The sequence below is a fragment of the Aquarana catesbeiana genome, linkage group LG09 (assembly GCF_042186555.1).
Source record: "Aquarana catesbeiana isolate 2022-GZ linkage group LG09, ASM4218655v1, whole genome shotgun sequence".
Lineage (NCBI taxonomy): Eukaryota > Metazoa > Chordata > Amphibia > Anura > Ranidae > Aquarana > Aquarana catesbeiana.
Genome location: NC_133332.1, coordinates 298111388 through 298138743, shown reverse-complemented (window position 1 = coordinate 298138743; position 27356 = coordinate 298111388). Strand labels below are relative to the sequence as shown.

The following is a 27356-nucleotide window of genomic DNA, read 5'->3' as shown; positions in this document are numbered from 1 at the left end:
GCCTTTTGAGGGACATTTCTGCTGCCTTGGACACCCTCCTCAAGGATGTCACCGGTATTAACAGTACAGTTCCTGGATCTTAGGCTGGAACGGTTCACCCACCCCTAAAGGAGTGGATGTTCCTGTACAGGCTGCATTTTATGCAGACAGCCCTGGTAATGCTCACATGTGACACTGAGCTTTTCTGGTTGAAAGAACTAAAATGCAATGAATAAGAAGGATGGGCCAGGTAAAAGTCAAGCTGGCCGGGGGGTGAACACACGCAGCAGGAATTAAACCCTCAGTCGGTTTCAGTGGGCACTACCACCCGCCGAACACGACCTATTCAAGTGAACCGCACCATGCTACAGCTGCCCCACAACTTTGTGGAATGCATGTGGTTGCAGTGTGGTCTGAAATGTTGGGGGTTAAAACAGACAGGATGCGATAACCCTCCTTGGCACCTATCATATGCTCTCTGAAGAGCGATCTGAAGGCAGCACTCTACCTGTGTCATGCTGGGAGAAGCCATAGAGGTCAGTATGCAGCTGCAAACTCACTGTTTTGTCTTGGTACTTTTTTAAATACAAACTGAGCTATTTATTTAGAACCCACTTTTAGATGTAGTAGTGTTTTTTGGGATCCTAACAGGGGTTAGTAGCTCCGGTGAGGCTTTTGCAAAACACCCAAAAATACCATAGAGTGAACAAGCCACTGTGCCCTGTTTCTGCACTGCAGGCTATTTAGTCTGAGCAGTTTGGTAACCTGTGGCTTGTTAGTTACTGTTGGGAATTTGACTTCTCTTCCAGCGCTTGCAACTCTTTCACCACTGCAGAGCCTCAGCTTGTGTAATGTAAAGATTGCAGGGATTTGGAACTGCTCTTCATTCTGCCATTTGCCGCCGCTTTGTTTACTCACCTTTAGCCCTGAGCCAACTGCGTGTGGAGTATATAAATAACATGTGCCGTGTCATTTGATCCTATTATATTTTTAATGCTGTTCCAAGTTGTCTAGTTACGCAGCACTGCTCGGAGTCTCCTGCAGCAAGAGGCCCATGCTTGGTGACTGCAGGGGTTTGGAGAGCAGCTGTTGGCTCTCCATGCGTGAGAATGTATGCGTGTATATGTATATAATAATGCTGGGCAATGCACACTTAATAGAGCAACTCTTTCTTGTTCACTGAGGTACACAGGAATTCAGATACTGAATTATTCTGCAGCATATAGAAGGCTTGGACAGTTGAAAACAAAAAAAAGTGACCAGCGTGATTTATATAACCCCCTCTACTCAGTATGCCAGTATTTTAGGAGGATGGACACTTCCTCTCTGTTGGGAAAAGTTACGTTTTACCTAGCTTCATCATTGCTTTTTTCTTCAATCAGAATTCCTCTACTGTCTTCTTCATCTCGGTCTCTGTATGCAGCTACCTGGTTCCTCAGCAGTAGCTTTGGGGGCTGTACACAGACCTCACTGGGCAGACAATTGTGAGGCTTGCTTGGACCTTCGGGGCCTTGGGCTTTGCATTATGGTGCTACCTGCAAAGCGCTTTTAAGGTTTAGAGCCATGAGTGTGGATCCAGCAATACCAGTTTTAACAAAGCACTGATGATCCCTGTGGGGGAAAGCACCTGTGTTTAAGGGTCCCTTAAGATTCTTTCAAAGATCCTGTTCTATCTGGCAAGCCCTACCTGGCAACCTGTCCTTGCTGTGATGCAAGTTCTTCAGACCTTAGCAGACTGAGCTAAGCCCATGAAAAGAGAGAAGTTCTACATCCAAGCTGATCCCTTACTTGTGGAGCTTTTTAAATCAGATCTTTACTGTAGCTGAGGACCACAAGCCAAAAATGCTATTTAATTGATTTTTAATATTCAGAGCAAACTCCCCTATCCATCAATGACTCCATGCTTTATTTTGTTGAGAAATCTTTTTAAAAAACAGACCCTAGCATTTCTAGATGTTGCCATCTTGAGTAAGGGCAGATGACTCCTATAGCATTTACTTCCTGGAATCCATCTGCCCTTAGCTCAAGTATGCATTCTGGAGAGTGTGCCTAGCTTCGAAAACCCCCTTCTTCTTTCATCCCATCCTGAAGACTCCTGGGATGTACTACATAATTTGCCGAGGCAAGAAACCAGGAAGTAACTCTAGAAACGTGGAAAAAAAAAGTTTAAAACACGTAAATATGATATACTTTCCTATCTATTTACAAATGCTAAGGATTACAAATAATGTTGAATGGGAGAGTGAAGTTCTACTTTAAGTCCATGCCTGCAGCCCTGTGCTACGGAGTTGATAAGTTGCTGGTTGTCCCTCCATCTCCTTTCTTGTATTAAGCTAGTCACTGAAAATATGGAGAAACCTTTACTTAAAGCAGCATGTCCTTCGAGAGACATTTCTTCGGGGCTGCCTAAGACCGTCTCATCAAGAATGTTACTGGAAGTAACAGTACTTCTTCATCCCAGTGGAAAGAGCCTAGACCTCAGGCTAAGAATTTAAAACCTGCCCCCCCCCCCCCTTATTACTCCCAGGCCTTGATCTAAAAGACAAACCCAAGCCAGGCACCAGTTCAACTGCAAACCTTCGGCTTCCTTTGAACATCTTGACAGCCAGCATCTCTAGTTTCTAGGGACAGAATTTTGCCCTCGGCCCCCCTCAGTTGTCACTGAACCGATCTCCATGCAGCCCTTGCAAGTCTTCTATAGTAGAGTGTCCCAGTACCTGTTGCTGAACAATTCTAGGACTTCTACTCCAACGTGTTTACAGTTTCCAAACCAAAAAGGGGTAATTTGCCCCATCCAAAACTTCAAGGCTGTGAGTGTTTTTATTCTGGTCTAGAAATTTACCCTAGAATCAACCAGATCTATTCACTTTGTAGACTTATTACCTCGTTGGATAAACTTGTGTAGCTTGTGTTGTATCAACAATACCTTCCAGTTTGTGACCTGTCTTCTTCACCGCGCATTTTCACCGAGGTTCTAGCCCCTGTGCTAGCCTTGCTCTGTTTTGAGGGCATCTCCATTGTGGGCTTTTTTTGCTGTTGTTCAGACCTTAGTTCGACTTGTTTTGGACTTCCTGACAGTCTCTGAATTCTTCTTTCCCTCAGTGAACATCAAATAAAATTTTGTTTCGTTTTTGTACTTGCTTAATTTCTTGGTGTTCATTGAGGTCTCATTCCTCTCTAATCATGCTCTTCGTATTACTTTTACATCAAATTAGGCGTGTTAGGAATGGAAAGGGTTATATTGAGCTAGTCTTTTGTTTGCCAGTGTCCAGGCCTCATGTAGGCAGCAGTGTGTGTGTGTGTGTATGTATGTATGTATGTGTGTGTGTATCTATCTATCTATCTATCTATCTATCTATCTATCTATCTATCTATCTATCTATCTATCACAATTCCCCCAATACTGGGCCCTACAAATCGGCAAAGAAGACCTGTCTTATCTGTATTTAGTTTACAAACCAGGTCTTCATTTGTTTACAAATGTAGAAACTGCATGCAGCATTAGGGATCCTTTGTCTCATGCAGTCCTACTGCAGTTAGAGCGAGCGTTGCCAATGGGACATATTCTACATGCAAAGCCTTGGCTGAGAGCATAATTCTGGCCCAGAAAATCAGTCTTTTAAATGGGACTTTGGCAGAGGCACCTTCCCATCTGAAAACAATGTATATGGCTCACCTGGAATGGAAAGCATTGCTATGTTTTTGTAACATTGATAAAGAGTACAGTATTGTTTGCTCCAGAAAGATAAAAAAAAAAAAAAATCTGCATGCTTTGCTACTCTACTGTGGCTGCTATATGTTGTACTATGCAGCATAAGTCGATTTCAGCAGCTGTTTTTTTTTTGTTTTGGTTTTTTTTTTTTTTTTTTTTTACTTGCATTCACAGGAGCTCCCTGTGTTTATAACCTAATAGTACAACTGGAAAATGTGGAAGTGAGATGGAAAACAAAGTAGATATGATTAAATGTTTTCATGACTAATAGGTTACAAGTGGAAAATGTGATCCAAAGGGGGGTTATTTACTAAAACTGGAGAGTGCAAAATCTGGTACAGCTCTGCACAGAAATCGATCTGCTTCTGGGTTTTTTTGTCAAAGCTTGATTGAACAAGCTGAAGTTAGAAGCCGATTGGTTACTATGCGCAGCTGCACCAGATTAAGTGCTCCAGTTTTAATAGATTTCCCCAAAGGGTTATTTAGTCCATCGAAAATATTTCGGCTGGAAAAAAAAAAAAAAAGTAGACTGTGATGGGTCACCCAAGCTGGCCACTTGCATATTAACAGCAATGAGAATATACATGCCAGAGTTTCCGGCCCCTGTCCTAGCTCCAGGTTCATACAAACATCCTATTGCTTTGGTAAAGAGGCAACCCAGCCTGACTGTCACCTGACGAAGTCTGCCAAAAGTATGAAACATTTGTTCGGTGAACCGACACTTTAAAAGACGGCGTTCTTGCTGGTCCAGATTGTGGTTTAAAGTGGCATCTTGTACATGTGTATGTCCTTGAATCTTTGTTTTAATGGGCATTGTTGTACACTATTGTGTGGTTTAATGACCTTCTAGTGAGTTACGTTCCTTGAATATCGCAATGTACTGCCTTTGTCAATTGTTGCAGTTGTCAGATGTAAAGAAGAAAATCAAAGCTCGATGTCTTCAGTAACTCTGCACTAAAAGCTTAATGGTTTGCTAATACAAAAATATTATCGTTTGAGTATGTAATGGCGTGTCTCTTTTATTTATTTATTTTTTTTATGTCCTTTTGGGTCCGTGTTTTCAAGTGTTTTCCATTGGAAGACTTTCATTTTATAAATCGCAAAAAACAATTTTTAAAAAATTGGTTGCTCAGTATAAATATTGTGTCCTACATATCATTTAGAAATAATGCTCAGAAGCAATTTCCACTTGGCAATAAAACTTACAAGTCTATTTAATGGACCTGTTGTCAAATGTGACCTCACTTTCTCTGTGTCCTAAAAGGTAGTAACCCCATACTCGGTCTCCCACAAGGTTGGTGCATCTTGTTGCACTGACCTTGTTTATATTCTCTACAGTTACTTTTCATCTACTCTCTGCTGTTCTATGTATGCCTGCTTTGCCTTCATCTTTTTTAGGTATTCATAAATATAACTTTTTGCACTTTTGTTTCAGTATTTTTAAATCCATTTATATAAAAGACAACAATTATAAAAGGTAGCAGAAGATCTGATCTGAAATGCTTTCTCTGCAGAAGCTGCTTCTCTAAAATCATCATAGGCTGGTCATGTGATCAAATCCATTAGGCATATGTTCATGTGATTTCTGGTTTTAATTTTTAAGCTTTGGTTATTCTGAACTCAAATTCTAGTCTTTAGCAAAGATGGGTGACCTGGGACCTTCGAACAACTAGAAGATAGTTTAAAGCGCACGTACAGCCATAAATACATTGGTCCCACCCCCATCTATTTGACCATTGGTGCTCCTCATTTATACAATTGTATGATGCCGTTCTAAAAGCCAATATATCCCCCTTTCCAACCCAATCACTTTTAATAAGTTGAAAGCCCTCGATGGTTGCTGTTGAGAGCTTAAAGCGGGGTCCCACACAAATTTTGAACAATATCTGTATGTATTCTCTTCCTTGCCTAGATGCTGACATGCCGTTTAAAAAAATTTAAATCGCCGTTATTACCTTCTATTTTTCTATTCTTCTTTGCACTTCCTGGTTCTCCTCCCGTGGGAGTAGGTGTGTTTCTAGCCTCTCCCAGACTCCGCACAGAATCCCAGGATGCCACTGAGCATGTGCGGGAACGAGCGGTGAATGCTGGGAGCACAGCATTCACCGCATCCAGGAAATAAATGCTTGTGGGCTTCAAATGCCCAGAATGAAGATGGAAACTGCCTGCAGTGAATAATATAAGTTATTCTTTCCGACGAAATCTGACACAGGCGGACATATTACACACAATATGTGAGTATGTAATGCTGAGAAGAAAAGTTTGTGAATGAACTCAAAAAAAAAAAAAAACGATAGATAGGTGGACACCCGCTTTAATTTTCTGCTTCTATTGTTTGGTTTGTTCTGTTGGAAATCCCCTAAACTGCCATTCCTTTGTGTTGAAATGAAGCTGGGACAGATAACTTATTGAGCTTAAAGTGGTTGTAAACCTCAGACATGAGCAAAGCATATCCCTCTATAGTGTGTGCTTATCTCTACCCAGAGCACAAAGTGTCATTTCAGTCTGCTTCCTTTTTTTTTTTTTTTTTTTTAAACCCTCAAAAGAAGGTTCCCTTTTGAAGAAAAGTAGACCGAGTTCTGGAACAAACCCAGAGTGAACGCAGCTTTCTCACAGGCATCACGTCGCATGGACTTGGCATTAAACGATATGGGGATATTAAAAGAAGCAATGGACAGGAGGGTGGATTCTCTTCTGAAAAAAGCATGGGATTCCACCTCATTCAGCCTCAAACCCGCTATGGCTTCCATGGTTGTGGCCAGGAACCTAGAATGTCAGTTAGAAAAGCTTAAGGGGCATGTGAAGGCTGGTACGTCGAGGAAAGACTTACTTGAATCTTTTCCGCTTCTGTTTTTAAGCGGTGAAGTATATGGCTGACACATCTGCTGAGTCAGTAAAAATGGCTGCAAGGTCATCAGCACTGGTGAATTCAGCTAGGCGTGCTATCTGGCTAAAAACTTGGACAGGGGATACGGCATCCAAAGTAAAGTTGTGCGGTTTACCCTTCTCAGATGACTTACTCTTTGGCACAGACCTTGAGACAGTTCTTAATAGGACAGCCGGCAATGATGAACCTCCTTCAGGATCTGATACAGCAGGAAGTAATTATCCAAGTCCCCAAACATCAAGGACGGGGTTTCTACTTGCACATCTTCCTAGTGAAGAAACCACCTGGAATGCATCGACTGATACTCAATCTAAAGATTTTAAACAAGTCAATACAATACAAGCATTTTCGGATGGACACAATTTGTTCAGTTTCAAAATTGTTGTCCCTGAAGTGCTTTATGGCATCTCTGGACCTGAGGGACACTTATCTGCACGTCCCGATAGCCCAAGCCTCCCAACGATTTCTCACTCGCTGTCAACCTGGGGAGTTCGATATGGCATCCCCAGTTCAGAGCTCTACCATTTGGACCATCATCTTCCCCCAGAATCTTCACAAACGTGATGGCAGAAGCGCTGGAGCCACTGAAGCTAACGGGCATATCTATTGTACCTTACCTTAATCTGGTACTTTTTGCAGACTCCAAAAGCCAGGTGTTGTTAAATCTACAACTCCTAAACTTAGAGATATCAACTCTGTCTCCAGCACAAGAAATGCGTTTTTTGGTGTACACCATAAACTTAATGCTCAAAAAGATTTTCCACCCACAGGTGAAGGTAGAGAAAATCCAGTTGGTGGTAAAAAAAGATCCAATCAAACCTCTCAGTGACAGTACGGACGGCAGTGGCAGTCTTAAGACTGCTGACTGCGTCTATACCTGCCATACAGTGGGCCAGCCTACATTCCTGTCCAACCTAGATGGACATCCTTCAGAAATGGTCACACCAGGAGCCTCTAGAGAAACCGATCAAGTTCACTTCAAACGTGAGGAGGGCTCTCTGGTGGTGGAGAGATCCGACCCATCTAACAAAAGGTCTTTCCCCTGGGCAAATGTCTAACGATGGACATAAGCGCTTGGGGCTGGGGAGCCCACCTAGACCGCTCAGGGTTCCTGGACCAACGTAGGGGCCCGAAAGTCATCAAACTGTTTGGAACTGAAGGCCATCTTTCTCGGACTCCTGTATTTTTAACAATCGGGGGACCACACGTACAAGTCCTTTCGGACAACACAATAGCGGTGGCCTATGTATTGAAACAGGGAGGAGCAAGTGACTCTTAGAGTTAGCGAGACAGTTACTCACCTGGGCAGAAGCAGAATGTGGCTTTGCTAATGGAATCCACGTTAAAGGATCCCAGAACTTTCTAGCAGATCTCCTAAGCAGAAGGAAGGTTTTAGAAGCAGAATGAAGTCTGAATCAGGAGGTATTTTTGATGGTCACCAAGGCATGGGGTCAGCCTCAAATAGACCTATTCACAAACCAGCAGAATGCAAAAGTGCAGAGTTTCTTCTCACTTCACAGGGAAGATCGAGCCATAGGGTAGATTCTTTCACCCACCCTTGGGACTACAGGTTGTGCTACGCTTTCCCCCCTTTCCAACTGATAACGTTGGTCCTCAGGAAATTCAGGGAAGAGAGTACGGATCTGATCCTGGTCACCCCCTGCTGGCCGAAGAGACCCTGGTCTGCAACGCTGCTAAATCTAGCCACAAAGCACCCCTGGAAACTACCATCCAGCAAGGATTTGCTAACACAAGGGGCACTGAACCATCCGGAAAGGAATCCTCAACAGTTGATAGCCTGGTTTCTGAGGAGGATCTCCTAGGAGCCAAGGGGCTGGCTGTCAGAGAAGCTTGTGGCCACCCTTTTCTCTAGTAGGAAAGAAGTGATGCGGGCTATCTACATGAAAGTATGGAAGAATTTCAATTCCTGGTGCTCTTCTAAGGGTTTCCGGGTCAAGAATACAGTTTGTTTTGGAATGCCTCCATGATGGAATGGAGAAGGGGCTGGGTTTTCCCTGAAAACCCAGGTGGCGGCTCTTTCCTTTTATTTATTTTTTAAAAGACTTTATCGAAGCAAGTGTTTTTAAATTTTTCAGGGCCCTCGCGCAAAGTAGGCCGGTGGCCCTTAAGTTTTTTCCCCAGATGGGATTTGTCTATTGTGTTGCAAGGATTCACGGAGGCTCCTTTCAAACGGGAGACGTCCTTGAAGAATGTAATCCTAAACTTTTTTTGGTGGCCATCGCGTCAGCCCGATGAATCAGCTAGCTTCAGGCGTTGGCGGTCACGAAACCCTCTTTAATGATATTCCTGGATCGGATGATCCTTCAAACGGACTCGGCATTCCTTCCCAAAGCTGCTACACCTTTCATCGTTCACAGGAGATGGTATTAGCCACCTTCTCTTCGGCCCCAGCCAATCCTAGAGAGGAAGTTTCCATACACTGGATGTAAGAAGCTGCCTGTTTACCTGATGGTGACTAAAACATTTAGGAAGTCAAATACACTTTTTAGAATCTTTTCGGGACCCCACAAAAGGGGAAAAAGCTTCTAAGAGCACACTGGGAAGGTGGCTTAAATGGGCAATCTTAGAAGCCTACAACGGCTAATGGAGACGTACCCCCTCCAGGTATTGCTGCCCACTGTACAAGATCGACGGCAGTTTCCTGGGCCACGCCTGAACAAAAATGCAAGGCTGCTACCTGGTCCAATTGCTCTACGTTCCACAAACTATAGGCTGGACCTATTATCTGCAGATAAGGCCTTCGGTAGGAAGGTACTGCAGGCAGTGGTCCCACCCTAGGGTAAGTTTCTCGGTTTTCCTCTCCAAGGCTGTCCTGAAAGGCGATTTGGGAACGCCTTAGACATACCGTTGACGGTATTTCTAAGAGCCTTTCAGGACAGCAGTTACTACCCTCCCTGTTTGTGCTTAAAAGTGTCTTAAGTATCTGTCAGGGCTGTTTGGTGGCTTCTGTGCTTTGTTTTCCAGCATGTCAGGCCGGGGTGGAAGAGGAGGGATTTTAAAGGCTTCAAGTGCTTCCTGGAAATTGGGCAGACTCTCTCCAAGGCTGTCCTGAAATGCTCTTAGAATTACCATCATCCAGTAAGTCTAAGTTTTTTTTTCTGCCAGTATATACCTTATACAGCCCACCTCCTGTTTCTTGTCTGATCATTAGCCTAGGCTTATGTCATCATGCACAGCTCTCTCTCTCCTCTTCTCTCTCTCTCGAGTTTGCCAGGAAGGGAGGGGGCATGAGTCATAAGTGGCTCAATGAGGGCTGGAGGTGTGCCTCTGTAAATTCAGGAAGTAAACAGGTAGCAGCTTCAGCTGCCCACAGTTAAAATGGCTGCAGCCTGACTTGGTGGAGGGTGATTTCTACAGCATATTTGGCAAGTACAGTATATATAAAATGTGCAAAGTGGTTGGAGGGAAGCTTTATAATGGCAAAATTGTTTTTATTACAAATTATGTGAGCTGGCTGCAGTTCCTCTTTAACAAGAAGGGTATGCATGGAGTGGCGCACTACAGCTTTGTCTGCATGGAAAAAACGGCAAGATCTGCCGATAGATTACAATAAATGTGGAAAAATCCAGCAGCGAGAATGACACCTTCTCCAAAACAGCTTCAGCAAGTGAGCAGAGCCTGTGACTACAATGTAGACAATATCATGCTGTGCCTGTGGGTAGACTTAAAGTGTATTTCCACTTTTGCATCCAAATTGGGATAACACCTACTTCATATTTGTTACATGTTTTCATTCTAACTTTTTTTTTTTTTTTTTTTTGTACAATTAAAAAAAAAAAAAATTGCTTATTGTGCGTTACCAATTTACTTGCTGTATTCTGCAAACTGCAAAACTGAAGTTTTCCCCTGCCAGGTAATGGAGCTGGCCATACACTGAGCATAGACCAGTCTAGATTTAAATCGGAGGGTTGCCCTGTCTGCACCACTCCACCCAACATCCTTTGATTGAAAAATGTCAGCCAAATTGTACTGGCATAATTTCCAATATGGGCATTGTTTGAGTATCACTGGCACCTGCCTGTAACAATACAATAAACACAGTGGGAGATTTGTCTATCTGTTTATTGTGGATAGAAGTATCTGTTAGATTTTAGTTCAATCTGTAGGCTGAACATAAAACGAAAAATCTCTGGGTGCGTGGCTAGCTTTAATATTTACCGTAACTAACCCTATCTGTACTGTGCTGGCGGATCTTGCTATCTGCTATACATTAGATTTGAACCTTGTTTGTTTTAATAGAGGGTTAAATCTGAAGTTTCACCTACAGCTGGAGCTAATGCTTATTTTCATTAAAAAAAAATTACAAATATGGTAGAGAAAAAGAGGAGTAAGAGAGCAGAATGTCTCCTTTTAGGTGAAGTTCCGCTTTAACAAGCTCACTGCAGAGTAATTCTTCCTCAAAGTCGACAGCTTCAGAGCTTATGCATAGGAAGTGGGATTTGAGCAGCGTGCCAAGTCCCAACTTGGGCTCCATTCCTACCTATGCAGGTGTGATTGTGCATGTTTTTATGCAGTTTTGCATGAGTATACACGTCACATTGAGGACAGCCAGCCTCAATATATAGGAATAGGCTGCTCTATGCACAAAAGAAGTGCATAACGCTTTTTTATTTGAATTTTTTTACCATGTGTTTTGGCACTTGCAGAATTATGCTTGTTAGCAAGGTGCGTTGGGGGGTGTAATTAAGTTTTAACAAAACTGCGAGTTGCGAGAAAACGTGTGATTTTGTTTTTGTGCACATTCCCACAATGCACAAATGAGCCCAGCACTGTAACATTTTGAATGACAATTGCGCAGTCAAGCAACACTGTACCCATATGAAATTTTGATCATTCTCCCCCCCCCCCCCCCCCCCCACAAATAGAGCTTTCTTTTGGTGCTATTTGATCACACCTGTGGTTTTTATTTTTTGCTCTATAAACAAAAGAAGAGCGACAAGTTTGAAAAAAAAAAAAACTATCTTTTACTTTTTGCTATAATAAATATCCCAATTAAAAAAAAAAAAAATGTTCTCAGTTTAGGCCGATTTATGTATTCTTCTTCTACATATTTTTGGTAAAAAAAAAAATTACAATAAGCGTATATTGATTGGTTTGCGCAAAAGTTATAACGCCTACAGAATAGGGGATAGATTTATAGCATTTTTATTTTTTTTTTTTTTTGTTTTGTTTTCTAGTAATGGCTGCGATCTGCGATTTTTTTTTTTTTTTTGGACCATTTACACAGCGCTCAGTGCTATAGAAATGCACTGATTACTGTATAAATGTCACTGGCAGGGAAGGGGTCAGCACTGGGGGGCGATCAAGGTGTTAGAATCACTCCCTAGGTAACAGATTTAACTGGGAGGGGGGGGGGGGGGCGACTAGGGGAGGAGACCGATCGGTGTTCATATTTAATATGAGCACACATCGGTCTCCTCTCCCTTGACAGGATGTGTATCAGTGTGTTTACACACAGATCCACGTTCCTGCTCTGTAACGAGCCATCGCCCTGCGGACATCGTGGCCGCCGGGCACGCGCACCGGTTCCTCTGTGATGCGGTGTATGCACGCCACCCCCAATACCGACAGGGAGCCGAGGACGTCATATGACGCCGCCCAGGATGGGAGATCCCATTTTCGGACGTCATATGTCTATGGGCGGGTAGGGAAGTGGTTCAAATTGCATGCCCATGAAACAGCAAAAAACATCAGTACCCTGTTTTTTTTTTTTTTTTTGTTTTTGTTTTTTTTTTTTTTTCATAGGCGATGGTTCCCTACAGGTGATCAGTTCCCTTTTCTGTTCATGGCCCCAATTCAGCTACGGATTTTGCAGCTGTGCTGTCAGTTCTGCACATGCTCCGTTTCAAATAAGTTTCTATGTTGAGCATTTCTTCCGTATCACATCTGAGCAGCCCATGTGAGTAGAGAGTCACACGTGGGCATATAAACAGTGATAAATAACAGCCCACTAACCAGCTAAACACAATGGGGGTGGGATATTACATGTAGATTAATGGAGGCTTCCCCTCCCTTATATTCTAAGACGCAGGCTGGAGGGGTGTGACACAGTCTGTGACTAGCAGAAATCTGCCCAAACCACGTTATTACCCAAAAATAAAGTTTTGACTATATATATATATATACAATTTCAAACAGTTTATTAGTATTAATTATTTTTTTTGCTCCTGTGCTTTTTATTGTTTTTTTAAATGCATTAACATAAAAAAACCTTCTGCCTTTACAACCACTTTAATCTAAAAGATAAAGCTGTATTGAGTTAATAAATAAATCTGTGTGTGAATGAGGTCTTTGGGTTTATTCTAAAGGTAAAAAAACAAAAAAACATACCGTACTTGCTCTGTGTAATGGTACACAGAGCAGCCCTGATTCCCCTCTTCTGGTTTCCCCAACCGGTGCTCCTGGCTCCTCCTGCCTTCAGGGTGCCCCATAGCAAGTTGCTTGCGATGAAAAAACACCTGCCTTTTTAAGAATCACTTTAAACCACTTTCACACATTCACATGTTGGGCACTTCCTGACTTGTATGGACAGGGTACTGAGCTTTATATGTGCTGCACTGTGTATACTGACATGTAAACAAATAATGCATTCTGTCTGTTTGCAGGCCAACTAATAGGCTGATGAACTAATCAATAATTAAAATTGTTGACAACTAATTTTTTATAATCGATTTTAGTTGTTTTAGACCTAGTTTCATCAATTTTTTTTTTTTTTTTTTAATTAAAAAGTTGCGTAACTTGAGGATATCCCACGTCATGGAGCCTGTAGAAATCATCATCTGTGCAAGGATGCTGGTCCTCTTCCTAGTGCTGAACTTCTATTGCTGATGTAGTTAATGGCTTTGGGTCTGCTGTGAGCTGCAGTGTAAAAGCCCTGACTAATGACCTGCTTGCCCCCTCTCCCATCCATTGGGAAAGGCTATGCATAGTGTGGAATGCATGTAACACTATCTCTGAATTGGGGGAGAGTTGGATGATTGACAAAATTTGACCCTCCACTCCCCCCCTCCAATATTCAGAGATCATGTTACATGCATAGACTTCTCAGTGGATGAGAGGGGAGAAAAGGGGGTGGATCCACTTTGGACCTTTTTATTTTTTTTTAAACTGCATCTCGCAGACATGAAGCTATTAACTCCCTCAGCACTGAAAGTTATGCACCAAGAAGAGGACCAGGCACCCTGTACAGAAGATTTCTACAGGATCCAGCAAGCTGCATGTCATGGAACATACTGTACTTCATTACAGCTAAGTGATTTTATCTGCAGCCATAGGAGAAAAATGGATTTTGGACTAAACTTTACCTTTGGAAAAAAAAAAACCTTAAAGCCTGCCTTCTATTTTTGTCAAATGTGCTTTGTGTTGGTTAGCTAAAAAATAACAGAATGGCATTGGATTGGCTCTCTGCTGTGTAGATAAAGTGGTGGGAGGTGGTTTCAAATTAGAATGACTACCGTCCACTGCTCATCTATTCACAACTAGAGTGCTCTATATACACTTGGCAGATGTTAAGGAAACACCTGTCACCCATGGGTGCTCAACCTGTGAACCTCCAGCTGTTGCGGAACAAAGTCCCATCATGCCTCTGCCTTTGGGAGTCATGCTTGTAACTGTCAGCGGCTTGCAATGCCTCATGGGCAGCTGCAGGGCCACAGGTTGAGCACCCATGTAGTTACACCATAAGTGCATGTGTGCTGACGGAGTCAACAATTAAATGGCACATACGTCTGTCGTGATGCATGGGAGCGGTTTTGAAAAAAAAAAAAAGTGACTCTGCCTGCAAGCCAGTGCTTAAACACAGAGACAGCTACAGAATAGGCTACAGTTGACTGTTGCTGATCCCTTGTGTCACCTGTCTACACAGCTATAGAAAGTAGAGTGACTCAGCATTGTTTGGCAGCCCTGCAGTTGTTTGACAACAGCTGATCACATGAGGAACATAGTGAGGCACGGCTATTCCTTTCTGCTCACCACATTTAGGCCTCAAGGCGCTCAGGTCGTTTTCTAAACTCTCCTACAAGCCTTCCTCCTGGCATTAGCATTTTGGCAAAAAAACGCCTGATGCTTGTAAAAGTGTCTAATGCTTTTACACGTTTTTGGACATTAAATTATATGTTCTGGGCAATGAAATTAATGATTCTGGCCATTGTAACAAACTATCACTAAGCACTAAATGTGCTTTAACACTCGTTAGCGTTAACACTCGTTTAGAAGCATAGTGTTTTTTTGCCTAAACTCTGCTGCTCCTGTCGTTGTGGTTTTTTTTCCCTCCTTCTAAACTCTCCTGTCATTAAACGCTGCTAAAATCTGTGAGTACATGGACATATAGAATAACATGCAGGAGGGTTTAGAGGCAGGGATAAAAAAAAAAAAATTGACAGTGTGTCCTGGAGCAGCATTATTTGGGCAGAAAAAACGCTTTGCTTCAGCGTTTGAGTGTTAATTCATTGCAACGGCTAGAATTATTTTATGATAAAAGTGTACACTGCGCTAAATTGAAAAAATATATGGTGCGGAGCAGCTACTTACAAGGTGACAACAACCAAAGAAACATGTGAAAATGAAATAAAAAGTAGCGCATAAATGGTGCCAAAAGTCTTCAATCAAAAAAAAAAAAACTGACAAAAACAAATGTCCACAAATAATAAACATAACAGTGAAAAAACTTGTAAGTCTCTCAATATAAGTGAATAAAATCCTGTCGGTGAGTAGGAAACAAATGACATGGAATGTCCCACTGAAAACCATGCGTGGATGCAGGGAGACAGAAGTTAAAACGCAGGTGAATCAACCAATCATCCCCAAGTTGTATCTCTCAACAACATGCGACTTGGTAAAGGTGGTGTGTAAGAAACTCTTACCAGATATGATGGACTCCCTTGTCAGCGACAGGGAGTCACTCGAGCGGGTTGCCTCTCAGGGCCAGTGAACAGACATCACAGCTCTGCGAACCTTCTGGGTCAAACTCTGCGCGGATCTCCCGGGGTCGCCAGGTGGGTCCTCCCAAAGGATGGCCAAGGTGCGGATCAGAGGGAACAATGTGTCACGTACAAAGGCTGGAGTGAAGGCTGGTTGAATCTCTCAGTAAGTATGTGGAGAAAAAATAAACAAGCTCCACATAGTGTAGATGAGCAAAAATAGGATTTTTATTGCTAAAAACGCCAGATAACAATAAAATGTGATCAGAGTATAAAATCAAAAATGGGCAACAAGGAGGATGCTGGAAGCGCCCGAAGCTTTTCGATCAATAGATCATCTACTGGGGCATGCGATTATTTTATGCCAGACGCCCCTAGGAGCAGCTGTAAAAAATGTCCAGTGTGTGTGTGAGGCCTTCGCATTGGTTCACTCTAGATGTGGTGCGAATTCCCTGCAGATTCCACACCGCTTTAAAATCACAACCTGTTCATTCGAACCAGTTGTGGAGTGTATGTTCACGACACCCTAAAATCAGTTTGCAAAACACCTATGCGATCTGATTCTGGACAAAGAAAATGGTCCTGCATGAGTTTGGTGTGAATGTGGTGTGTTTTTGAGCCATAAAAGTGCATGACTCAAATCTCACCCCAGAGACACCACATGTAGTTTGCATAGGAATGTGCTCCGATTCCTGTGCGAATTACGTGTGGTGCCCCGCATCACATCAATGTGATCCTGGGCTAAATGTTTAGCAGCTTTGCTGGGCAAAATAACAAACGCCTGCCTGTCCTGAAAGAACGCTGGCTCCCATGGCTGCTGTGTTTTGGTCAAATGACCGCAGCTGAAGGCAATTGGGAAGTGATGTTTTAGATGGTCATTGACTAGACGGCACCCACAATCCCCTTCAGCTGAGATGAAGTAGCTTAAAAGGCCAACATCTGGGCATGCAAGTGGCCTAAGGGCTGGAGCAAGGAGTTTACTTTAATATAGGTACATAGCTTAGCTCTTTATCTTTTATTTTATTTATCGTTATTTTTATTTTTTTTCTTATTAGCCTTTTATTTTTCATTAGTCTATTAACATACTTAACATTTCACTGTGGGTCTGCTTTCTTTGCTAAAAGTAGAAAACTAAGCCCATTGGCATTATCAGGTTTGCATTTCTGCAAAGTCATGATCGGCCCCAAAAGTACCTGCACATAGCCAGTGGATCTTTTACATGCCTGATTTATGCAAATCTCTACTTTCAGCCAATTCAGGAGCCGAGCACAGCTGTCCTTCATGGAATTGGGGTATGTTCACACACAGTAACTTTAAGCAATGGCTTAATCCTCAAGCCTTTATAACATTTCTGCTGTTTTATATACTCCTTGGTAACCACTTAAAATTGAACTTGGGTATGATTATTTTATTTTTTTTTTATTGCATGGTTACATTGGTCCAGCTTGTACCAGTGTATGCGTATCCATTATCTGAAGGAGCGCTGTGGAAGCAGATAATCGCTGATAGTCATCGCTTCTACAGCCACTGCTGCAGTCTTGTCAATGAAAGGCTCTCGTGCACAGTTTCTTCTCCAGCAAGTAGAATAGTGATCAGCAGAAGAGTGACCTCTCCAAATCTTGTGAGACTAGCAGGTATAGGTAGTATAGGATCTCCCACTGCAGGTGTACATTTTATGAGGCTTTAGGCACGGGACACTCACTACTATTTTTTTTAGGAGGACCTGTGTAAACGGTATGTTTTCACAGCGCTGCATGTGCATAATTAACATTTCTAGATATTTCCTGCAACAGCAATTCTCCACTTAGATTTCAGGTCAGCTTTATAATTTTGAAGGGCTATATAATTGAGCTTTGTGAGGAAGCATCGCCTAATCTATGTCCATGTTGAAGTTCAGCTGTTCATGGGTGAAGTCCTCCATATATTGCAGCCTCTTTCTTCCAACCCAGGTGCCCAAATTTGAACTGCTAAATCAAGAACATGTTTCATTAATGCCACAGGGGCAAACTTGTGTCTCCCAATTTTTTTGTGTCAAGAATGTATCTTGCCAAGTTTGGAAGCTGCGGTTTGGTATAGTACAGTGTCAGGTCTGTAAACCTACTAGACCTGTCACTGTCTGTCTACTAGATTTACAAATTTGACTTGATTCATTCTCCAAAATTGGTTGGCTTTTTTTACCAATTATGGATTGTATGTTGTATGCAAGTGTTTGCTCCTATGTGCAATGTTTTACATTTATTCATGCTGAATCTAGTTGCATAATCAACCGAGCTGGTCTAGATCATCATGGTGATGTTTTACAAGGACCGTATTACACTATATAGTTTTATGATCTCTGTATACACACACAGCTTTTTAAAACAAAAGAGCAGTAGATTGAGAATTAAACCTTGGTGTATCTTCCCAACAATATCTGTGCTGCTACAGTAGATGTTCAACATGCAGGTGTTTAGTTACTGGATAAAGGCTTTGATTCTCATTTTTTGAGACAGGTTCTAAAAGCTGAAGGTTTTTCATTCTCCGCATTTAGGTAAAAAAAAAAATCTGTGTGCAGCTCTAGCCCTCCTTATACTTACCTGAGCCCAATCTCTATCTAGTGATGTGCATAAGAGCAGCGGCTCTCTCCCTGATAGGCTCAGAGACAGCAGTGGAAGCCATTTGCTCATGCTGCTGTCAATCACAGGGCCGAGCATTACTTACCTGAGCCCAATTTTGCTTCCCTTGGCCCAATCTCTATCCAGCAATGTGTACAAGAGCAGCAGCTCGCTCCACTCTCCCTCTCACAGGCTCAGAGACAGCAGTGGAAGCCATTTTCTCCTGTCAATCACAGCCAATATGCGGCTGGGGGGGGGGGGATCGAGCCACTCTCCGCATGTCAATGGACACACACAGCATATGGCTTGGGATCGAGCCTGCATGAGTATCCCCATAGCAAGCAGTTTGCTAGGGAGGTACTTGGCAATGGGGAAGGAGCCAAGAGTGCCAGCTGGGGACCCCAGAAGGAGGTGGATCGGTGCCGCTTTGTACCAAACCATTACGCAGAGCAGGCAAGTATATAACATGTTAGTAAAATCTAAACCTTTACAATTATAAAAAAACAATCTCGTTAATCCACTTCTGACTGAACTAATCATAGATTGCACCTATGATTACTATGCAGATATAGGAAATCTGGTTTTACTTTTAGTTTATAGCAGTGAATATCAGTGAAATCCATTTTGTATGCCTTTTTAAAGTGGAATTCATGCTAATATTAACCTTAAAAATTCACCCTCCTGCTACTACCTATTCTGCCTACCTTATGTATGTGCATTTTTAAGAATAGTTAGCATTAGCGTAAATTCCACTTTTAGGGCCCATTCACACTAGAAACTGCATATCTACTGTTTTTTTGAGTTTTTCTTGCGCATATGCATGAATTTGCTGTGCGTTTTTATGCACATTTAGATGCAGTTGTTGCGAGTTTTTCTATCTCCATTTGTTCTGTCAGGGCACTTCCTGCTTTTTCTTTTGTTCGTTCGTTCTTGTTTGTTTTTTCTTTTTCTTTCTTTCCCTGGGCTTCTATGTGTGCTGTGATGTGTTAGTGTGTTTTTGTGCATTTGCAGTGTGGAAAAATGCATCATGCTCTACTTTTGACTGCACAGTATTACACTGCAATAATGTGGACTATGCCCATAGTTACCTTGATTTTGGACTGTCTATGCAGTTGAAGTGCAGTCAGAAATGCATCCCACTGTGTTTGGTGTGAATGGGCCCTCAGGCACACAAAACAGATTTCGTTGTTGTGCACTGCTGTTAAAGGAGAAGTCCAGCCTGAGCTTGTTAGGCTGGGCTTCTCCTATGGGTCACAGGAGTGCCATTCATTTTGCACTCCTGTGACCCATTTTAAGCAGAGAGCGGTCTGAAGTCTGCTCTCCCCTGACGTCACTGGAATCAGTCCGGGCACCGCGTCATCCCGACTTAGAAAGTTTGGATGCGCCAGCTGCCTGGACTGATGGCAGTCTCAACCTATCGGCGAGCCACTGAGACAGCCGCTCCCCGCCCCTCCACAGCTCAGCGCTCCCAATGAGTGCGGAGGAGCGGAGTCAGTCAGCAGCTCTCTGCTCGGGGAGGTGAGAGAACCGAGCCGTCGGTGATGTTCGGTGGCTTTGTTTTCAGTGAAGAGACGACCTAGGTAAGTATTAACCACCTAGGTAAGTATTAATCTGCAAAACAAAAAACTAACTATACTTCTCTTAACTTAAGCAGAGATTCCACTTTATTAAATAATTTGTATAAAATGCCTGTGGCAGCCCACAAAATATAAGCTTGCTGGAAGTGTAAATTAAAGTCCAATTGAACCTTCCTATTAAACGATTTCATTTTTGCTTATAAACTAGAACCAGCTCCCCTACAATCAGCCTGTTCCTGCTTGTAGCCTGGAGATGAGAACCTTTTATCTGGGTGAGAGCTGAAGTCTCTCTGCAGCAATCTGCCATGCCCACCCTCTTCATCCCTTGCTGAATCAGACCTAAAGATACACAATTGGCTGGAAGAATGAGAGGAGGGTAATGCTGGATTGCTGCAGAGGGACCACTGCTTTCTCACAAACTGCAGCAATCCTTATCTATAAGTTACAAGCCAGAACAGGCTGTTTTAATGGGATCAGAAGCTCCTTTACAAGCAAATCCAACACTATGAATTTGCACACTGTTTTGTGCTCCCTGAATAGATTTACAACAGTTCATTTGGGCTTTAAACATTTCTTTAAACATCAAGGTCTGCTCCGCCTCTAGAGCTGTTGGTCAATCTGGCCACTCATCGCATTAAAGGAGCAATAGGAAAGCTCAGAAGGAGCAGGGTTCAGTTTACCTTGCAACCAAACTTGTCCTCTTCTCATAATCAATAGGGATACCCTAACTTGATTGTACCAGGCACACCTGTTGGCTTTTTCTGGTTATGCCTCCTGCATTCAGGCTGTAAATTACCTTGTAACTATTCCACACTATAAATAGGGCTCCCGTACAAGAAGGAATTCTCTAACCAAACAAATTCCCAGCGGACACATTTATGTATAGAGAGCAAAATCCCTGCCTGTTATTTGGGCTATTGATCGGCATTTATGAGAACAGACATATGTCTTTGAGATCCTCTGTTGGCCTGTATTAATGTGTACACCAATCTGCCTAATCTTTACATCATCTTTAATTTGCTGGCCAGTGGGGAGGCTTTAAAGATTTTTTTTTTTTCTTCAATGTGTGTTTTTTTTTTTTTTTTTTTATGTTCCCATGTAGTGAGGGATATGAGGAAGGGGGGCTAACAGTATGTTTTCCTGGTCCCCCCCCCCCCACATGAGAGCAAGCGATCAATGTCACAGCGACTGCCCAGCTGGTCTGTGCAATTTATAGAATGTTTATTCCAGTGACACAATCCATAATGCATCCATATCAGGCCTAAATGTCTGCACCAGCCACCCTCACCCTCCCGGCAGTATGTGTGTGTATTATTTTATAGCGAGGTGAAGTTGGCTCATCTTAAATAACGCTGTTTTTTTTCTTTTTTTTTTTTCTTTCTTCTTTTCCCCTTCTCTCCCACAGTTGGCAACCAGCTAGGGGCTCTAGTACATCAAAGGTAAGCACCGGACTCTATTTTATTACTTATTGATCTCTATCTAATTGTTTATTGATCCACCATCTGTACTCTAGCATGAGATTGTAACACGGGAGGGGAAATAGACAGATTTCATACACTCGAGCACTCGCCGAAATGGGGAACAGTCAATAATACCATGATTTATAGGAGCCGGTGTTTTAGCTCGGCGACACAGACCAGGAGGGCAAGGGTTCCATACGTGGTGATGTAATGGACTTTTGTCGTAATCTGTTGTAAAAGGCAAGACTGAATAAACGTTTAAATGTTGGCCTTTGTTCAGCAAATGTTAACGGTTTGGCCACAACTGGTTTATGTTTTCTTTTATATTCGGGAGCTCTGGCTGCTCCCAACTTCTGTTCCTGTACCTGCTATAGTTATGAATGAAGACCATACTGAAAGAAAGGCAGGGGGCTAATTTTGTGGGATTACCTTCTCTAAATGCTAGTCGCCTGGCTGTCTTTTTCCTCAGTACTTTTGAGACCCTGACCTGGAACAAGCTTGCAGGTTACAAAGTTGGTGCCCTCAGAACTTCCAATTTCACTTTGTTACAGGTCAGCAATCCTGTAAAAAAATAAATCAAATGGGTCAACTTAACAGTCATAAAACTCGGTCTCCTTCTCAGCCTCCATCAACTATGTAATGTGAGGATTTTTTAAACTACCCACAATGCTCATATCCAGTCAGGTAGAGTCTCGCTCTATATCTGTAGGAGATTTTGTAATCAGATTATAACGTACATGGCCAGCATTTGAGCAAGTATTCATTTTGAGGCGTCAGACTGTGGCCAATGAGAGTAACCCATGTGCCATCATTGGTTATAATATGAGAAATCGTGGCCCATTGTTTGTATCGGTGGGAGGAATGGTACCTCATCATTGGTATCAGTGGGAGGAATGGTGCCCCATCATTGGTATCAGTGGGAGGAATGGTGCCCCATCATTGGTATCAGTGGGAGGAATGGTGCCCCATCATTGGTATCAGTGGGAGGAATGGTGCCCCATCATTGGTGTCAGTGGGAGGAATGGTGCTCCATCATTGGTATCGGTGGGAGGAATGGTGCCCCATCGTTGGTATCGGTGGGAGGAATGGTGCCCCATCGTTGGTATCGGTGGGAGGAATGGTGCCCCATCGTTGGTATCGGTGGGAGGAATGGTGCCCCATCGTTGGTATCGGTGGGAGGAATGGTGCCTCATCGTTGCTATCGGTGGGAGGAATGGTGCCCCATCGGTGGGAGGAATGGTGCCATCTATGGTGCTAGTGGAGGGAATGATGGCCCACATTCATGTCAGTTGGAGGAATAGTGCCCCAAGTGCTGGACGGGGAAGTAAAGGTCCACATCTGACCCCTGGGCCATAGTTTTGGAGACCACTGATCTAGTCTCTTTAAGGGGCACATTAGACACACAATAGGGTCTGTTCTCCTCTCTTAGACTCTAGCTATGATCCTGTGTCACTGCCATTTAAAAGTATTTGGAGCAAGGATGCATTCTGCCAGTTTTCTTAGTAATCCCCCTGTGAATTCATTTTTCTCATTTGTGTTTTTATATCATCCAGGACTGTGATGACAGAAGAATTTAAAGTGCCTGATAAAATGGTGGGATTCAGTAAGTATTTGGTGTTCTAAGCTTCCCATAGGAGTTGTATTTTAGTATACTCCTGCAGGTGATGTTGGCCTGTCTGTTCATGATAGTTTCATAAAGCCCTTTCAAAAATAAGTTACATTACAATGTTTGAAATGCTGTGTTCTTTGGAGATAAAGCCTTTACAAAGCTTTGATGTCTGTGTTGACAAAATATAAACGCATAATCCTACAAATTGTTGTGTTTTTTTTTGTTTTTGTTTTTTTCCTTTTTTCTTTGTTTTTGTGTTGCAATTAACTTTAGCAATTTTTCCCCAGTAATTGGACGGGGTGGGGAACAAATTTCACGAATCCAAACGGAGGCTGGCTGTAAAATTCAGATTGCGCCAGGTAAATCCCTATTATGTTTTTGTGCCTTTTACCTGTCAGCATTTATATATGTTGCTGTTTGTTTGATGCTGTACAGTCTGTGTGTTTATTGAAGCACTGCAAAACGCTGATGACCCTTTCACACTAATGTGCTGCATTGGCGCATGTGTGTTTATTGTACAGTATAGAAGCCAATTCATTTGTATAGGCTGCCTAACCCACCAAAAAGGTGCATGTTGCATTTTTGACAGTGCATTACAGTGCACGTCCATCATCAAGGTATTCAACATGAATAGCACTGCATCAAGTGTAATGTGGGTTAACACAATTCAAGAGCATGAATTGGGCCCTTAAAGTGATACTAAAGGTAACTTTTTTGGGGTAAAATAAAAGATGTTCTACTTGCCTGCAAATGATATTGCACAGAGCAGTCCCTTACCACCTCCATAAACACACACGGCCCCAATAAGTCACACCCTTGCTCCGCCCTCACAGGAGTTTGACTGACAGCAGTAGGAGCCTATGGCTTGTGTTTCCCTCGTGTCTCCTGTGAGACCTAAAAGAGAGGAGAGCGGTGCTGCTGCCTGGACAGCACTGGATAAGCAAGTGGTTAGGGATTGGGCAGAGGGGGGAAAACTAGTGGTGAGGTTTTTTTTTTTAATTTTGTTTTGTTTTTGTTTTTTTAACCCTAATGAAGAATGCATTAAAGTAAACTATTTTGACTTTAAATTATTTTATGAAAACTGCTGAAGCATAGTGATTATTTGCCTGTAGCTGAGCAAATAGTAAAGTTAACACAGCCGGCTCTCGTATCCAGTTCCCTTGCGTACCCAAGGACCAACAGAGTATACCAATAAGGACAAAAACAGTTGGGCCCTTTGATGCTTAGTCTGGATTATTGGTGGTTCTATGCCAAAAAGCTTGCTGTACAAAGTTCATTTTGTAGAAGGCATACCAAGTATGAACCATTACGTTTGCTCCACTATTGTAATTGAAATGTTGCTTATGACAACCACTTAGCCACTAGCTTTTAGATGGGTAATCTATACCATCAAGAGTCTTGCAAGTAAAACTCCAGTTTACCAGCTGAAATACCTAAATTTTTCAATGCACAAAATCTGTTATTTTCTTTAGCTGCTTTTGTTCACCACACAGTTCTGTTATATTCCATAGCTAGCGGGGTTAATCCATTGCCTGTTCTGCTCTGCAACTTGCTGTATCACCTGTGTGCTCCTTGGACAATCTTCATGCAATCTAGATCCTTCCTTTGCTTTTCTCTACCTGTAAGCTGCATGAGTAACCTAATTTCAGCTCCTGGTGTCTGAAATATGAATGACAGTGATGTACCATGCAGTAAAACCCCATCTGCTCACAGTATATAACCTTCAGCTGTAATTTGTGATGAGATGTATACAATTAGAATTAAAACTGTTTTAATGTTGTGTTAAGCACCGCTCCTCTAATGCTCTTCCTGTTCATTTTTTTTATAACCCTTAAGCCACTTAACCCAGCCCGCTTTAACATTTAAAAAGGGTGGAGACCTTTCCCTATGGACAAACTTACAGCGCTTTAAGGAGAGAAGTAGAGCCAAAGCTATTGTGACCCCACTTTTCTTTCTTCTGCACTCCTGTGACCAGTTTTCAGCAAGCCTGCTGTCTGCTGATGTCACTGAGCATGTCCAGGCTCTAGATAGATCCTGATTTTAAAGTCGGGATCCAACTAGATTTTCTGTGCAGTAGCTGGCCCTGCCTCTCTGTTCACCACTGAGAGCCTGAGCTGGCCTCTCCTGAGCCCGGTGCTCCAGTGATTTCTGACTGACAGCCATAAGACTGAGCGATCAGCAGTGTTCGAATTGCTTGGTTCTCGGTCTTGGAGGCGTCAGGGGACAGATGCAGCATTGGTCCGAAGCTGCATCCACCTCGGTGAGTATGTCTTCTGTTTTTTTTTTTTCCTTACCTTCTCTTTTAAATTCTAACAAGGGTTCCATTTTCCCAAAAGATATTATACTGTCTATGTTCCTGCTGAAATTGTTCCCCCTAACTGCTTGCCTCTGTGATAGGTCAGGAAGTGAGGAGAAAACTTGTCCAAGGGTGTAACCCTTACCCACTCTATCCAGATAATGACAAACACAAAATCTCCTGCACTTGAGTGGGCCCAGAGATATTTAGTAGGCTATATTTCCATCCTGCCTTTCATGGATAAGCCTCGTCTTGCTGCCCTCATTATACTGGGGAAGTCTGGAACCACTGAAACCACAAAACAGAGGGTGCACCAACCTAGTGAATTATCCTAAAAATATGGCTTTTATTGTAAAAAGTGTTAAGTATTATACTCACAAGATGACAAATGTATCAAAGCTCATCACAAAGAGTAACACCATCCAGTCCATGATCTTTTGTTGAGGGCTGGATGGTGCTACTCTTTGTGATGAGCTTTGATACAGTTGTCATCTTGTGAGAATAATACTTTTTACAGTAATAAAAGCCATGTTTTTAGGACCATGCTCTAGGTCGGTGTGCCGTCTGTTTTGTTTTGTGGTTCCACTCTATCCAGAAGTAGGAAGATATTCTTTTGGTTGGAGTCCCACTTTATATTCATGTTCTCAAGTTAACTAGGAAAAAAAGTAACATGCCAATGACTGTATAGATCAAACTGTATTTCTTAGGGCTCATACTGAAATAGAGGCAGAGCTATCATTTCAATGACATTTTGCATGCTGTTTTCTATAGGCAAGATATTTACAATAAATTCAGTGTAAGTGTTGGTGAATGATTGAAGTAAATTGAATATTGTCCCATGAATTCTTTGTTTTTCAGATAGCGGTGGAATGCCAGATAGGCCCTGTGTCCTCACGGGAACACCGGAAAGCATAGAGTAAGTGCTTTGTGCCTTCTGTTACTTCACTGAGTCTGGGTGCCTCATCTGCACTAGTAACTGCTACAAGTAATCCTTTCCTTTTGTGTTTAGTAGAGGTTTCAGACAAATTGCCATGTAGCAAAGTATAATCTCCCTCCAATCTTTATCCACCAGCCCCCAGTCCTTCTCTCCTTTATTCATCCCCCAAAAGCTACAGTGTCTGTTCCACAATTACTGTGTGTTTTTCGCTTGGTGAGCGAATACAAAAGTCCTTCAAGTATCACAGCAGGTAGAGGTGATGCTGTATACCTCCCCCTCTACACCACTCCCGTCCCCAATCCAGCTTTGCATCACAAGCGCTTAGCTCAGAACTGGCATTAGACAGCTATCTTTCACGTTCCCAATGTCTGGAAAAGATAGCTGGTTTTTCTGCATCCCACCAAGTCTCGGGACTTTTCAGGGCGTTTCATAAGCCCACTCATTCGTGCCAGGCTGCTGTGACCGCTGATCTGGAATAAGTGTTATTGGCAACTGCATATTACACAGCAAGTGCTAGAGTTGTTGCTTTGTTTTTTTATTTTTTTTATACCCATTACTCTTTGCACTTTCTCTGTGCAGTGAAAGTGCTGTGGCTGTGTAGAGAGAGGGTTTTTCTCCTTTTCATAGGAAACCCCAGTGTAACCTAGTTGTGCCTGAATGTAATAGAAAATTGATACTTGACATTCAACTAGAATAAAAAGAACTGGGCAGCATGGTGGCTAAGCAGTTAACACTGGGTACAATTCTCATCGGACATTCCATGTATGAAGTTCATATATGTGCCCCATGTAAGGGTTCCCCTGGGACCAGTCCACAGATATAGTGGTAAGTAAGTTGGCTTTCACCTAGCTTGGCCGAGTCGGTGGCATGACACCAGTAATCTTTTTCATTTTCTGTAAAGGTGACATTCTTATCACCTGCTTCCCACTGATCAACAAAATAAGGGGCATTTTTCCCATTGACTATTTAATTTAAGCAGAGATTCCGAAGCTCTGAAAATGAACTCAAAGGGAAGCTTTGAATACAAAGGTTGAGAGAGGCTACCTTTTGATTGAAAGCACCTCTAAACAGAGACTATGTGGCATGTTGAGTGTGATATACATATGAACAAAAATACAATTATCTAAATAAATTTATTTAAAGCACCGTAAAAGTAAAGTGAAATTACTGTTTTAAAGCAAGTGATGTACTACAAAGAAGGGATGAGATAGGGCGCGGCCCTTTTATGAAAGGTTTTGTTTATTTTGAATGGGTGGTTTTATGTAGATGTATAGAGCTAAGTCTGTAGAAGAATATAATGTCACGTTTAATGGTGTTCTGAGATGAGCGACAGCTGTGCCCAGGGGAAATTTCAGCTTTCAAAAGG

The 27356-nt window shown here is 42.5% G+C and overlaps 1 protein-coding gene across 3 annotated transcripts in view; it reads left to right on the top strand.

Annotated features, from left to right (window-relative positions):
• The window catches only part of FUBP3 (far upstream element binding protein 3), a 136674-nt gene that overhangs the window by 32839 nt on the left and 76479 nt on the right, over positions 1 to 27356 (top strand). For 2 of the 3 annotated variants that reach the window (XM_073600482.1, XM_073600480.1), the window contains exons 3-7: positions 16768 to 16809; positions 21094 to 21127; positions 22702 to 22751; positions 23045 to 23116; positions 25912 to 25969. In XM_073600482.1, coding sequence (XP_073456583.1) covers positions 16768 to 16809; positions 21094 to 21127; positions 22702 to 22751; positions 23045 to 23116; positions 25912 to 25969 — 256 coding nt within the window. The remainder of the gene's footprint in view (positions 1 to 16767; positions 16810 to 21093; positions 21128 to 22701; positions 22752 to 23044; positions 23117 to 25911; positions 25970 to 27356) is intronic. The other variant, XM_073600481.1, reaches the window with a different exon arrangement.